Below are 16,420 nucleotides of genomic sequence, written 5' to 3' on the forward strand. Positions count from 1 at the left end.
TCCAGTGTTAAAAATTGTGATTAAAGAGCACGAATAAAGGTATTATTGATTTTGAATAAACAAACTTTATGCAAATTTTAGTAACGACTGGAGTTTTATAGTGAATTGCTAATTTCCAAAAAATCCAATGTAATGCAGGATAACATGTTCCTTAGCATGTGTGCTGCAAGATACCTGGCAGTTCAAATCAATATTACCTGAAAGTCAAGAAGTGCACTAGTTCATAATCATAATTACCAGTTTTGTTTTGTATAAAATAAACACTGCCACATCTTTTGTTATATTTCAAGTACATAAGCAACAGAAACCATTTGGTCCAGAATCATCAATATGCAGATAGGAAGTTCTGCATATAAAAAGACTGAAGATGAAGTACATAAGCTAAGTGAGATGCTTAAGCATTTGACAGTTCAGAAGATATATAACGAACCACTAATGCATCATTGTGTCCTCTCCCCCCCCCCCCCCCCCCCCCCACCCCACCCGCCCGCCCTACCAGCTGCTTCAACAACTATTAAAAATAAAAGTGCAATGCTGCTTCATCTTTATACCCTTATACTAATATCACACACATATATCGGAAATAACTGTGAAAGACTGTCTTCTTAAATGCAAACAGTACTGTGACTGTACAAGGATGCTAAAGGACAGGTTATGGGTATGGATGCAGGATGTGCAGCAAAGTGGTACTTTTATACAAACAACTGTGGTATATTAACAAAGTAAAAACACAAGAACTGAACGACTGTGTGCACCAATGTAGAGTCACTGATGACTAGTACTTATGCCTTCAATTTCACTGGCCACGAAGCACAATGCATTTTGTTAACCGTTTTATTGTTTCAGGAAGAATCTTTACTATTTAAAGTCAAGTTATTCTCTTTTGAACTTATGAAGCCACAGCCATTGCTGTGATCATAAATGGTGCATTTCTTTACAGCATATTTCTTCCTGCATATTTCTTCTCATAGCTGCAGATGACACAAAAATATATCAGTTGTTACCTCAAAGTACACACTCACTGCATGTGAATGTTTCTTGGTACAAGCGCAACTTGGATTTCAAATAAATTTGAAGCATTTCTGTTTATCATGAGGAATTCTTGTCTTAAACAAAATTGAATCAGCCCTAAATTGTGTATTCAGGAGCGGCATATAACCAAATACCTGAAAGAAAATATTCATGGAGTTACTTCAAAGACATTTCTCAGAAAAACAAAGGAAAAAAAACACAAAAAGAAGTTAATGACATATTGCAAGTACAACACAAATAGCACAACTATGACATCAAATCAAAATTTAATGAAAGTTTTAAAAGGCACAAAATGTATAAAATTAAACTATCTTCCACTGCAATATAATACATGACAGCTTTTGTGATTTGGCAATGTAAAAATTGCATTGTACATCCTAGTGTTTTCACAAACACACCTCTGTCAACACAGGATCTCCCACATTTACTGCATCTAGGTGAATATGAAACCTTGTAACCATGGATCGCATTGCAGAGCTCCAAACGTAAAATAAACAGGGAAACAGTGAAAGCTGTCCTGAACCTCAAAGTTGAACCACAAATTTAACTCTCCAGTAGGTGCACATTGTATAGTGTGCACCAACCACAAATAACATTGTTTCATACTGTTCCAGTGTGGTAATTGCGAGCCAGTAACTATTCTTTCATTATTGTTTCACATAACATAACAATATGTCCAAATAATCAGAAGAAATATAAAATAAACTGCAAGCCAGGTGAGAAAAAATTTACAACTCATGAAAAAAATTAGCCAGATTCTGAGCTAGCAGCACAATCCCACAATTTATTGAGGAGATAATTAGTAATCAAATAAGTTGTTGGCAGGGATCTGAAGCAAGTACACTGTTTAGTATTTCTAGTAGATCATTACTGTAGAGTTAGACTTGTATGCGGCAACAGAGTGAAGGTTTTTTATTATTGTTCAATTAAACAATGATTTAGCTCATTTAATGTAAGTTTGTTTTGTCATTGTTTAATTAAACAAGATTAAAGTGTGATTTTGCTCATATATGTTCACCTTGGTAACAAAAACACACCTATTCTTTACATGTGTACTAAGTACGCAAAAGTCCACTTGTGTTCTAAAAAATGGTGCACTTGCTCAAGGTATAATCTCATGCTCCACAGTGTTTAACTAGTTGGTACTCCTTGGCTCCTTCTGAGCTTCAAACTACCTTATGCAGCCAGTTATGGGGTGAGGGGGGGGCCTATAGTTTAAACATAGACTCGAGCACGGTGTAACTTGGTATTTTTCACATACACAAATCATTGCAAGACGTAAGGAATCTTAGGACTTGCACAGGACTGAACCTCGTACCTTCTTGTTTGTAGTCTGACACAAATGCTTTTAAACGCTGAGCCACACCCAATTAAATTAAAATAACGATGACACTGAAAAGAGTGTCACTATTGTGAGTGTGCTTGTATGCCTACTTGTGTATCTTTGAGAATGTATAACAAAATTAGTTACACATGTTTCTATGTGTCACTCATCAGTCACCCAGTAGTTATTTGCCTGTGTATTTGTCCCTTTCATTTTCACTTATAGAGACAGAAGGCACAGACAAGGAACATTCATACTTTGGGAACATTCATATTTTAAGTTAACAGGAACCCATCTGTTACTATTAAGAAAAGACAAAGGCAAAGCTTCCTTCTTGTGATAGGTGGGTCTCTTTCAACCTTAAGGTGAATGATCCCCACCCCTCCCCCAATCCCTTCCCAATTTTTCCCGACCAATCCTGCTTTCCTCATTGTTTAAAAAACTTTTTGTTCCAAAAACTTGGACTAATGTTTCTGAATTGTTTCTATTGGCAGATCTGGAACTTGTGCTTGCTGATGGTAAGTAAAAATCAGCCTACCTGTCTGTAATATACAAAAAATTACAGTGAGGGGAAAGCCTTCAACATAAAGGTAAGGTGATCTGGCTAACACCCTTTGAAATCATGATTTCTTTATGTTCTAATTACTATTAAAACAAAAAGAAAATGGATACCACAACAGACCTACGCAAACAATTCCCTCTTATAATGTAACCATACATACGACACTGGGTATGGCACAACAGTACATGAAATAAGTTTCTAAATGGGTAGCAAAAAGTATGAGAGCTAAAACAGACACAAAGAAAGAAACAGATTAATGGAAGAAATTTCAAATAAAGTCTGGAGGTGGGAGAACACACAGAAAGCGTAGGAAGAGGCAGGTCAGAATGGAAGAACATAAAACAATATGAAACAGACTACACATAAAGAGAGAACAGGGTACAAACAATAACAATGTTTGGGTGGCAAGCATGTTAAGAAAACAATTTTTAATACATTAAAAGTAATGCTAGAAATTAAACACTATAAAGGAAATAGGACACAGAGGGCAGGAATAAGGCAGCACTGACAGAATAAATACAGTAGAAACAGTTGAGGGCAGTGTCAGTCAGCTGAAGCTGTAATAAACAATAGCTTCAGTCCTTAATATTTTAATTGGTAAAATTTAAAAGAACAACCACTCAGCTACTTGTATTGAAGCTGTTGACATAATTACGATACAAATGAAAAGTGGACAAGAGTATCATGCTTTTGATATCATGGTCATTAGGGATGGATCGCTACCACAATGTCACAAGGCTGTAGAAGTAACAAGCTACTGCATTTACCCAAATGCAAGCCCTTTTTTTTTCATGATTTTCGTGGTCCAAAAATGTGCTTGCGGGAACAAAGTCTAAGGACATTTCAGGTGAAAAAAATAAATAAATATAAAATAACTGTCATAAGTAGTTATTTTTCTCAGAAGATAAGGTGTTAGGTTAACGTTTTGATTACTGAGCATTAATCATTGTTTATCATGGGAAAAATTTATATTTAATACTGTACGTCTTTGACTTTAGCAGTCTTTCAAATACTCACATACAAATCACTAAATGAACATTTTTAAGAAATGTACAGCATTTGACAAGCACAGTACACACAGTTTTACATTTGAGAGCGCCATCTACGTTTGGAAGCTGTCGGCACATGTCCATGTACACTGAGTCATTTCTCAATGCTGCCAATACTCACAATGAAACAATAATTAGTGTTTCAGTGCCTAACTTAATTTAATATACATGGGTATAAATAAGTTCCACATTTGAACATGAGAGTTCTTATAAATGAGCTTTTATGAAACCTTGTTACTTTCATGAGACACTTCAACCACCACAGATAATCAATACTGATCGTACATTATTCACACTGAATGTAATGGGTGTAACTTTTCTGATGCACCACCTCCAATCTCCTCCCCACTCCCACCCCCACCCCTAATTTCATTTGTGTTTCTTCCACTTATCCCTAGGTCAATGAAAACAGAGCTCACTACAGTGTCTGAAGATAGTACATTCATACACTCCTGGAAATTGAAATAAGAACACCATGAATTCATTGTCCCAGGAAGGGGAAACTTTATTGACATATTCCTGGGGTCTGATACATCACATGATCACACTGACAGAACCACAGGCACATAGACACAGGCAACAGAGCATGCACAATGTCGGCACTAGTACAGTGTATATCCACCTTTCGCAGCAATGCAGGCTGCTATTCTCCCATGGAGACGATCGTAGAGATGCTGGATGTAGTCCTGTGGAACGGCTTGCCATGCCATTTCCACCTGGCGCCTCAGTTGGACCAGCGTTCGTGCTGGACCTGCAGACCGCGTGAGACGACCCTTCATTCAGTCCCAAACATGCTCAATGGGGGACAGATCCGGAGATCTTGCTGGACAGGGTAGTTGACTTACACCTTCTAGAGCACGTTGGGTGGCATGGGATACATGCGGACGTGCATTGTCCTATTGGAACAGCCAGTTCCCTTGCCGGTCTAGGAATGGTAGAACGATGGGTTCGATGACGGTTTGGATGTACCGTGCACTATTCTGTGTCCCCTCGACGATCACCAGAGGTGTACGGCCAGTGTAGGAGATCGCTCCCCACACCATGATGCCGGGTGTTGGCCCTGTGTGCCTCGGTCGTATGCAGTCCTGATTGTGGCGCACACCTGCACGGCGCCAAACCCGCATTCGACCATCATTGGCACCAAGGCAGAAGCGAATCTCATCGCTGAAGACGACACGTCTCCATTCGTCCCTCCATTCACGCCTGTCGCGACACCACTGGAGGCCGGCTGCATGATGTTGGGGCGTGAGCGGAAGACGGCCTAACGGTGTGCGGGACCGTAGCCCAGCTTCATGGAGACAGTTGCGAATGGTCCTCGCCGATACCCCAGGAGCAACAGTGTCCCTAATTTGCTGGGAAGTGGCGGTGCGGTCCCCTACGGCACTGCGTAGGATCCTACGGTCTTGGCGTGCATCCGTGCGTCGCTGCGGTCCGGTCCCAGGTCGACGGGCACGTGCACCTTCCGCCGACCACTGGCGACAACATCGATGTCTGTGGAGACCTCACGCCCCACGTGTTGAGCAATTCGGCGGTACGTCCACCCGGCCTCCCGCATGCCCACTATACGCCCTCGCTCAAAGTCCGTCAACTGCACATACGGTTCACGTCCACGCTGTCGCGGCAAGCTACCAGTGTTAAAGACTGCGATGGAGCTCCGTATGCCACGCCAAACTGGCTGACACTGACGGCGGCGGTGCACAAATGCTGCGCAGCTAGCGCCATTCGACGGCCAACACCGCGGTTCCTGGTGTGTCCGCTGTGCCGTGCGTGTGATCATTGCTTGTACAGCCCTCTTGCAGTGTCCGGAGCAAGTATGGTGGGTCTGACACACCGGTGTCAATGTGTTCTTTTTTCCATTTCCAGGAGTGTATTTCACCCTTTGTTTCAGTCTACTTACTACTTTTGAGAAGGGCCTAGTTTTAGTCTACCTTGGTGAAGTGTATTCACTATACTGCAAAGCTTAAAAGAGAAATGATTTCTCTCACTGAGAAAACTTCAAAGCTTGCTGCAGGTCAGTGTAAATAAGATCAACAAGAGTAACACGAGATGGTGGAAACAGCAAAAGGAAAAACTTTTAGCATATGGCAGCAACAGAAAAACATTTTCTTGACCAAAATGTGGCCGCTATAATACATTAGAAGTCGTGCTGAATTATTCTGTTAGAAAGCAGTGACAGAGGTGCTTATCTGTGAGTGCATAAATTATCCAAGCTAAAGCACATGAAGCTGCTAGACAGTAGAAAATCACAAATTTCAAAGGAAGCTGCAACTGTGTTGCTCATTTCATGAAATATTGCGGATTTGCTCTTTGTAGGCACACTTCATTTGCACAGAAGCTCCCAGAAAACTATGAGGAAAAACTCGTCAAATTTCAAAGTTTTGTAATCAGATGCTGCACTGAAAATAATTATCTTCTTGAACATATTAAAAACAAAGATTCCAAGACTTACCAAGCGGGAAAGCGCCGGCAGACAGGCACATGAACAAAACACACAAACACACACACAGAATTACGAGCTTTCGCAACTGGCAGTTGCTTCGTCAGGAAAGAGGGAAGGAGAGGGAAAAATGAAAGGATGTGGGTTTTAAGGGAGAGGGTAAGGAGTCATTCCAATCCCGGGAGCGGAAAGACTTCCCTTAGGGGAAAAAAAGGACAGGTGTACACTCGCGCACACACACACACATATCCATCCGCACATACACAGACACAAGCAGACTGCTTGTGTCTGTGTATGTGCGGATGGATATGTGTGTGTGTGTGCGCGAGTGTACACCTGTCCTTTTTTTCCCCTGAGGGAAGTCTTTCCGCTCCCGGGATTGGAATGACTCCTTACCCTCTCCCTTAAAACCCACATCCTTTCATTTTTCCCTCTCCTTCCCTCTTTCCTGACGAAGCAACTGCCAGTTGCGAAAGCTCGTAATTCTGTGTGTGTGTTTGTGTGTTTTGTTCATGTGCCTGTCTGCCGGCGCTTTCCCGCTTGGTAAGTCTTGGAATCTTTGTTTTTAATATATTTTTCCCATGTGGAAGTTTCTTTCTATTTTATTTACATTATCTTCTTGAACACATACATAATGCAGACCGAACACCATCGTATTTTGATATGCCAACAACTTACACAGTATACGCAACTGGGAACAAAGATGTCAAGACACTGCCACAGGTAGTGAAAAGCAGCGCATGTCTGTCATGCTCGCTTTTACAGCTGATGGTCAAATATGCTATTATTCATTGATTTTACATGTATGCCACAAAGTGTTATGTAGGTGCTAATGAAAGTGGTTGGTTGACAGAGAATATGGTATTAAAGTGGATTAAACTGGGATGGTAATGTTGTCCTGGTGGCTTGTCATGTTTGTCAAACACGCTTGTACTAGACTCAAACTAGTACAAGTATAAAGAGAAAATTAGTGCAGCGATGAATGGATTTGGCTGCGATTGCAGGAGGAATGACATCAGTTATACAGCCATTAGGTGTTTGTTTAAACTAACTGTTTAAGGACAAACTTCAATATATATATACATACAATGGATAACGAAAGAAGATGGGCAATTAAGGCCTGCAGGACATGTTAAGCATGAATGCTTGTCTCCAGTGTGTGACTGGATTGACAAATCTTGGAACTGTATCCCAAATAAAACTGTCCATCACACATTTAAAAAATGTTGTGTTTCTAACGCACTTGATGGCACAGAGGACGATACTCTCTATTAAGATTGTAATGACAAGGAATTGAGTGATGATAACTCGGATTCATCTGAGTAATAATTAAAAACAGTACATATATGTTTATCCAGTTAAATAAAATTTCTGGTTTGTACTTTTGCTTTCAATTTCTAAATCATTTTATTTGTAGATCTGTGACAGTATCCAGCCTGTCAGTGAGCCTGTGCTATTACAAATGAGAAGACATGGTGTGTGTTTCTTATGTGCATGTTTATGGGATAGTTATTTACATATTTTTGTACTATTGCATGTTGTAAATTTGTATTCTTGCTTGCCACAATTGGGGATTTCTCCTTAGCACTGTCTATATGGTCTATCATAAGCCTTTCTGAGCGTCTGTGATGGTGAAAGAGGTTGATGTTCTTAAGAGCTTTTATGCTAGCATTTCATCAACCATATAAGAAAACATGAAAAATCCTGACTGTTCATGTATGCTGTGCAGCGACACTTGTCTATGATGTCCTTGTTCACGCCTACCTGCATGTAAGCCCTAATTATGGCCACCTGTATTCTAGGTGGCTGAGCCCTAACTTGTTTGTGAAACACTGACAGACTTGGTAGATTCTGCAGCAGAAAGGTTTTCTGCATTGATGTCAATACTTATAGTTCACACTTTGCAAGGATTACTTGTGCTGGAAATGATTATGTGTAGACAAATTATACTCTTCAGAATGTTTAAAATGTAATCTAATGAAGTACCCTGTCTAACTTCTACCAGAAATGATACAAATCAGTGTCTTGAATAAATAGATTACTCTTAGACACATTATTTCCTGTAACCGGTTTGACTTTTTTCCAAATTATCTCCCAAAAAAATAGTATATTTTTATTAATGAAAAACATGTTATAATGAAACACACAACATACAGGTACACAAAAGTAGCTTTTAAAGTTCAAAATAATGAGTTACAAATTTTTGAAGATAACCATCAATAAATCTCAAGTATAATTGTGCACAAGACTTTGATGAAAATATTATGAAACCTGAATAATTTTTTAGTTTCTGTGTACCTATGGAAAGGAACCATTTATTTCATAATGGTTGCTTGTGAACAGAAATCTTAGAGGAGTTGGGTGGAGCACAGTCAATATTTTGTCTCGTACCACTGGGCAGCACTTGCCAGTCAACTGACAAATTGTCATCACTTTCAGTATCTAATGTCACATTCTTCACTTTCTGATCTACTAAATTCATTGTCAAACCCAAGATCCTTTTTCAAAAGCACTCCCTAAACAACAATACAGGACAGAGATTGAAAGTGTAGGTTTTGTTGTCAAGTATTGAAAGCTGCACAAAAAAAGACAACCAAAACACAACAGCCAGCTCACAAGTGAAGGACTGGGTGCTCTCTAGTGGCCAAATATTTAACTATCAGTGCTAAAATGGATACAAGTTAGGTTTTAGTTTTTCAAAGGTCTGTTCTTATTTTGCCCAAGTGTACTTGGGATCTGACGTTTCTGTCAAAATAATAAAAACAAGATAACTTAGGATTTTATGCTAATAGGTTAAAAAAAACGCTTTGGATGACATTCAGTTGATAAGGAAAAAACTGACGTATGACTGAAACACAAGTTACGGTACAGGAAGGGCGGGTCCACACTGAGCACTGAGCACTCCGCACTGCGCAACATGGCTCTGCGCGCTCAGTGTGGACGGCGAACCGCGCTGCGCAGCGTCGTGCCGCGCAGTTTTCCGGCTGTTGTTGGCACATCAAAGGAAGTGGCGCATTTGCGCACGCTCAGTTTAGACGGGGCTGCGGCTCGCTCCATCTTCAGACCGTGCACGCACTACAACTGGAACACAATGCGCACCTTGGAGCTGCGCGTCAGGGCGCAGACGGTGCACTCCTCTCTGTTACAGCTGTGCGCAGGGTGCAGCAGCGCGGCGCGCTCAGTGTGGACCTGCCTTAACAGACATGGTGCTAGCTGCCCTAGTTCCACTTGGAATATTTTGATAGATATCATGAATTTCTGCCAGTGTTTGCATTGTAACGGTAGTTTTAAGTGCCCAACATGCTAAATTTAATTACATGGAAATTACAACAAAAAAATGCTATTCTCTGCAAATCCCTGAAAGGTGGTTTATCCATCACACGATGAGCCATATTTGTTTTGGTTTTTAAGTGCAGCTTGAAATGAGAGTATCCCCCCGCCCCCAAGTTTCATGCATTGGAGGTCAGCTTTCATTTGGGTAAATACAGAAACCATTTTTTCACAAATCATATCAGCATTCACCTGATTTAAGGAAACCACGGAAAACCTAAATCAGCCTGTCCCTGTCCAGGGGGGGATTTGAAAGAAAAATTGACTAGTCATATTTGGCAACTGTAGGGCCATATCAATAGAATCCACAATCTGGCAGCATTCTCACAGATAGACACTATATGCTAAGAGTGAAAGGTTGAAACTCGGTGAACATTAAAACTAGAACAGTGATCAAATCTATTCACAATTCTATTTCTTATTCAAAATTTATTGTTTAGGTCATATTTTGCTGTTGTAAAATATATGATTATAGTGTAATATATTAAAAACAAAGATTCCAAGACTTACCAAGCGGGAAAGCGCCGGCAGACAGGCACATGAACAAAACACACAAACACACACACAGAATTACGAGCTTACGTAACTGGCAGTTGCTTCGTCAGGAAAGAGGGAAGGAGAGGGAAAAATGAAAGGATGTGGGTTTTAAGGGAGAGGGTGAGGAGTCATTCCAATCCCGGGAGCGGAAAGACTTCCCTTAGGGGAAAAAAAGGACAGGTGTACACTCGCGCACACACACACACACACACATATCCATCCGCACATACACAGACACATGTGTCTGTGTATGTGCGGATGGATATGTGTGTGTGTGTGTGCGCGAGTGTACACCTGTCCTTTTTTTCCCCTAAGGGAAGTCTTTCCGCTCCCGGGATTGGAATGACTCCTCACCCTCTCCCTTAAAACCCACATCCTTTCATTTTTCCCTCTCCTTCCCTCTTTCCTGACGAAGCAACTGCCAGTTGCGAAAGCTCGTAATTCTGTGTGTGTGTTTGTGTGTTTTGTTCATGTGCCTGTCTGCCGGCGCTTTCCCGCTTGGTAAGTCTTGGAATCTTTGTTTTTAATATATTTTTCCCATGTGGAAGTTTCTTTCTGTTTTATTTACATGATTATACTGTAACATTGACCTGAGCCGCACACAGACACAAGGAACAGACCATCACACATATATTGGCCAAAGCCTTCCTCAGCAAAGAAAACACACAGCTCCAACCAATCGTGTGTGTGTGTGTGTGTGTGTGTGTGTGTGTGTGTGTGTGTGTGTGTGTGTGTGTGTGTGTGTGTGTTTTCTTTGCTGAGGAAAGCTTTGGCCAAGTGTTATATGTGTGACGGTTTTTTTTCGTTGTGCCCGTCTGTGGTTTAGTGGGTCATCTTTGCAGTGAGTTGCAAACTATACTATTCCTAATATTTTTGTAATACTGAATTATTTTCTGAATTCTATTAACACTACAATGCTATGCAACAAAGGCCCCCATTCAACTCAAAACCTACTACACATAGAAAAATATGCGGGAAAAGTTCAGCTGTTGCAGACAATACCTCTGTGAAAAAATTAATACATTTATGTCTCTCTTGGAAATGAGTATCATCCTCAGAAAGTGAGACAGGACATCCAGGGCAGCGGAAAGTCCAGCGGGAAGTCACCTGAAAAAAAAAAAAAGTAAAAATAATAATAAATAAATAAAAATCAAATGAGTAAAACATGAAGTAAAATCATTTCTACATTTGCTTAATGTCACAATAGTGGAAATTCCAGGATGGAAGAAATAAAAATATTACAAATGGCAACCAGTTGTCTACGGCCAATTTAAGTCTGGGACTTACGCATATGTAACAGCACAGTTTTCAAGCTTACCACTCTTTTTCTATTGATATTATATAGTATTGCCCATACACAGACACCTAAACACATCCACTAACAGTCACAGCAGTACTTCTTTACGTCAAACAGACTGCTTTTGAATATTGTAATTTATGTTATTAATACAAAGTTGACAATATGAATCAGATCATTTGTCAAGATGATGCAGTGATCTGACAGTAAAGACATTATTTACACTGGTCATTCAATCTGCTTTCTCACATGGTTCACAAGGGCCTCAGCAGAGGGGGGTTGAGAGGGGTCTACCCACATTTGTTGCTGGGAGTGATTTCTTATTGGCCCTATTGTTTTCTCCCATCTATTTTTTGGAGTGATGAAACCTGTCGTGATCTGATATGTTATCTCTGATGTTTGCAGAGTAGAACTAACTTCAGCAGTGACAAATGAGGCACAAAAAGTATTTATTAAAACTGGATTATTTATATTGCAACAAAATAATAGAAGTGACTACAGCAGAATTTCAAATATGTGTTCAATATAAAAAGTATATGATGTGCCAAAGGCACTTCCAATTACAGCAAATCAGACAATCCATACCACTGCAAAGGAAGTCTCACATCTCACTGTATAATTTTCTTCTAACATAAGAAATTACATGATATTGTATATCAGTCATTCATTAACCACCTCAATAATTCTGTTATTTTTGGATGACAAAATGACACAAACTGAAAACATGTTTAACGTTCCAAAATTACTACTGGTGTCCCTATGGCAGAAATATCATCTTTTCTTTAGGATAATATTATAATTTCATGTGACGATTGCAGGTTAGACTGGTAAATAATCCTCACTTTCTTTGCATGATTCATACCACTAGAAGACATAACAGCCATGTGAACAAAATGAAAAGGAGCCTATATGACGGCAACAGAGTTTTTATTTCAAATGGCATCATACCAGGAGTATGTATATCACTGTAAGCTTTTCCTATAGGTACTTTGTGTCTGAGGTCTACAGAGAAAGAACAACCTGCATCCCTTTATTTATATATATATCCATACCAACAATTAAAGGGAACAGCCATGGGTACCAGGATGGCCCCCTCGTATGCCAACCTATTTATGGGTCGCTTAGAGGAAGCCTTCTTGGTTACCCAAGCCTGCCAACCCAAAGTTTGGTACAGATTTATTGATGACATCTTCATGATCTGGACTCACAGTGAAGAACAACTCCAGAATTTCCTCACCAACCTCAACTCCTTTGGTTCCATCAGATTCACCTGGTCCTACTCCAAATCCCATGCCACTTTCCTAGACGTTGACCTCCATCTGTCCAATGGCCAGCTGCACACATCCGTCCACATCAAACCCACCAACAAGCAACAGTACCTCCATTATGACAGCTGCCACCCATTCCATATCAAACGGTCCCTTCCCTACAGCCTAGGCCTTCGTGGCAAACGAATCTGCTCCAGTCCTGAATCCCTCGACCATTACACCAACAACCTGAAAACAGCTTTCGCATCCCGCAACTACCCTCCCAACCTGATACAGAAGCAGATAACCAGAGCCACTTCCTCATCCCCTCAAACCCAGAACCTCTCACAGAAGAACCCCAAAAGTGCCCCACTTGTGACAGAATACTTCCCGGGACTGGATCAGACCTTGAATGTGGCTCTCCAGCAGGGATACGACTTCCTAAAATCGTGCCCCAAAATGAGATCCATCCTTCATGAAATCCTTCCCACTCCACCAAGAGTGTCTTTCCGTCGTCCACCTAACCTTCGGAACCTCTTGGTTCATCCCTATGAAATCCCCAAACCACCTTCCCTACCCTCTGGCTCCTACCCTTGCAACCGCCCCCGGTGTAAAACCTGTCCTATGCACCCTCCCACCACCACCTACTCCAGTCCTGTAACCCGGAAGGTGTACACGATCAAAGGGAGAGCCACATGTGAAAGCACCCACGTGATTTACCAACTGACCTGCCTGCACTGTGACGCTTTCTATGTGGGAATGACCAGCAACAAACTGTCCATTCGCATGAATGGACACAGGCAGACAGTGTTTGTTGGTAATGAGGATCACCCTGTGGCTAAACATGCCTTGATGCACGGCCAGCACATCTTGGCACAGTGTTACACCGTCCAAGTTATCTGGATACTTCCCACCAACACCAACCTATCCGAACTCCGGAGATGGAAACTCGCCCTTCAGTATATCCTCTCTTCTCGATTTCCGCCAGGCCTCAACCTCCGCTAATTTCAAGTTGCCGCCGCTCATACCTCACCTGTCTTTCAACAACTTCTTTGCCTCTGCACTTCCGCCTCGACTGACATCTCTGCCCTTACTCTTTGCCTTTAAATATGTCTGCTTGTGTCTGTGTATGTGCGGATGGATGTGTGTGTGTGTGTGTGTGTGTGTGTGTGTGTGTGTGTGTGTGTGTGCGCGCGCGCGCGCGAGTGTACACCTGTCCTTTTTTTCCCTAAGGGAAGTCTTTCCGCTCCCGGGATTGGAATGACTCCTTACCCTCTCCCTTAAAACCCACATCCTTTCGTCTTTCCCTCTTCTTCCTGAAGAAGCAACCATCGGTTGCAAAAGCTAGTAACTCTGTGTGTGTGTTTGTGTGTTTTGTTCATGTGCCTGTCTGCCGGCGCTTTCCCGCTTGGTAAGTCTTGGAATCTTTGTTTTTAATATATTTTTCCCATGTGGAAGCTTCTTTCTATTTTATTTATATCCCTTTATTTATATATATATATATATTTCTTGACCTTGGACAGGGGTTCCACGAGATAGTGCAGTGATGGCCTGGTTGACAAATACATGTAACAAAAGAAAATCATGTAGCCAGCTTACTTACTCCACATCTGAGTATAACTGTATATGCTATGGCTACTCTAAGCCAAAGGACTGGAGCTCAAACACTGATAACTCTTAGAGGGTACTTATCCTACAATGGTTAGCATTGCACCCATCTTTTTATTTAAAGCAAATGTACAAGATACTCAAATGGTTACACTTATTGGTTGTCATTTATCAGTTGCGGCCATGTATATTTTGCCACCAAATCAGGATTCTCCCTATTGTTAGTGTGTTAAGAGCACGCACAGAGAAAGGGCTACCTTGCTGCTACATAAGCAACATCACAGTCCCCAATTCCCTGTAGCTTTAGTATTTAAAAATGCTTTCCTTTATTTTACATATTCAGGATGGTGCCTTGCATATTCTGAATATTCTCTGTTCTTATCATGACATCTCATTTTTGTAGATGGTGTAATGTTCTACATCACACATGGTGCACACATTTCAGAACAAACAAGTTGGAATAGGACTTTAAATCAGCAAAAATAATACTGATAGCACAAGATGCTTTCAATATAATTAAAATATGGCTAATTAATGGAAAATCTCATATAAAGATGTGAAACAATTACTAACAAAGAGATAGAGGGGCTGGCCAGTACTTACCTCAGCTCAGTACAGCCGATAGAGACACAAAAAACAACCGAAAATTTAAGCTCCTAGCTTTCGGAATAAATGTTCCTTCATCAGGGAGGAGAGAGGGGAAAGAAAGGGAAGAAGGGAAAGTGGATTTAGTTACTCACAACCCAGGTTATGAAGCAACAGGGAGAGGCATTACTAATCATTATAAAACACAACACCCAAACAGTGAAGTATATATATCTAGGCTGAATCTTGCCGAAGCAGCTATTGTAGTATCTTCACAAAAGACTGAGTATGCTGATTGTGCTACTCAAACTAGTGGTGACAGAAACAGAAAACAATCTTTATTTAGGTGTCGAATGTGTGATCTGATAACAAATAAGGTAAACACTTTTTATGATCATCTTACCACTCATACTGGAGAATATCGGTATCAGTGTGATGTATGTCAATTTACTTCAGCCTCAAGACCAAATTTTAAGTCACATTTTCTCACTCACCACCCAGGCTTTGATATAAAGACTAACATCTTGCATACTGTAAATAATACTGAGCGCATTGTATTTGGACATATATGTACAGCCTGTAATTTTGTGCAGATCGAAAAGAAAAATGTAGAGAAACATGTAGAGATGGTACACTCAGATTCTGATTTTAGTGATTCACAGTTACCAAAAGTGCTGCTTATTAATATGTCAAAACATAGTACTGACGTTCCTGACACCGATGGTGATCAAGAGGAGTCAAGTTTAAGTCCTACAAAACAAGAGATTGATTTGGGTTTAAAAACAATACTTGGGGTAAACAGCTTGTTGCATTTTGTCTATTATCAGTTTGGACTATTAATCGAGTCAAGATGGGCCTCATTTAAAATATAGGCCATTCCTAAAGTCAGGTCCCATATTTTTTAACATGTCATATGTTAATAAATGCTGCTTGTATGGTGGATGGACATCTTTATATCAATTCATATAACAATAAATTCATCAGCAGTTTATTTGCCATGCTATTACCATATCACTTTTGAATTCAAGTCGCCAATTTTCTTCAACATCACATTCTGTGAATCTCATGTTTAAACTTAATTCCTATTGCAGCAGCTCTCATTCAGCCCCCCCAACCCCCCAAATGCACTCCTTTCTCTGTTCTTAAAATTCTTTCAAGCCTGTTTTTCACTAACTGAATTTTAACCCATCAGGGTTATGCTACCCTCCCCTAAATCTGTATAACCCCTTTGCAACACCTGTTCAAAACCTTCAGTGATATCTCAGAACCATTTTCTCTCTTTAAATGCTGTCATCTTGTCTACCTCATAAATGTTTGTTACTTTAGTTGTTGAGGTCTCCATTCTTTATTTGAAGTAGTACTGACTGCAATCTCTTAATAAAAATGCCACAATGCTACATGGTCAGAAGATA

The 16,420-nt window shown here is 40.5% G+C and overlaps 1 protein-coding gene across 2 annotated transcripts in view; it reads right to left on the reverse strand.

Moving 5' to 3' along the window:
* Positions 1-493: 493 nt before the first annotated feature.
* LOC126335121 (exostosin-3) overlaps positions 494-16,420 on the reverse strand; it is a 163,527-nt gene continuing 147,600 nt past the window's right edge. For both annotated transcript variants that reach the window (XM_049998075.1, XM_049998076.1), the window contains exons 14-15: positions 11,274-11,378; positions 494-1,166 (exon numbers count right to left, since the gene is read on the reverse strand). In XM_049998075.1, coding sequence (XP_049854032.1) covers positions 1,062-1,166; positions 11,274-11,378 — 210 coding nt within the window. In that variant the 3' untranslated portion in view covers positions 494-1,061. The remainder of the gene's footprint in view (positions 1,167-11,273; positions 11,379-16,420) is intronic.

This window comes from Schistocerca gregaria, chromosome 2 (assembly GCF_023897955.1).
Source record: "Schistocerca gregaria isolate iqSchGreg1 chromosome 2, iqSchGreg1.2, whole genome shotgun sequence".
Taxonomy (NCBI): Eukaryota; Metazoa; Arthropoda; class Insecta; order Orthoptera; family Acrididae; genus Schistocerca; species Schistocerca gregaria.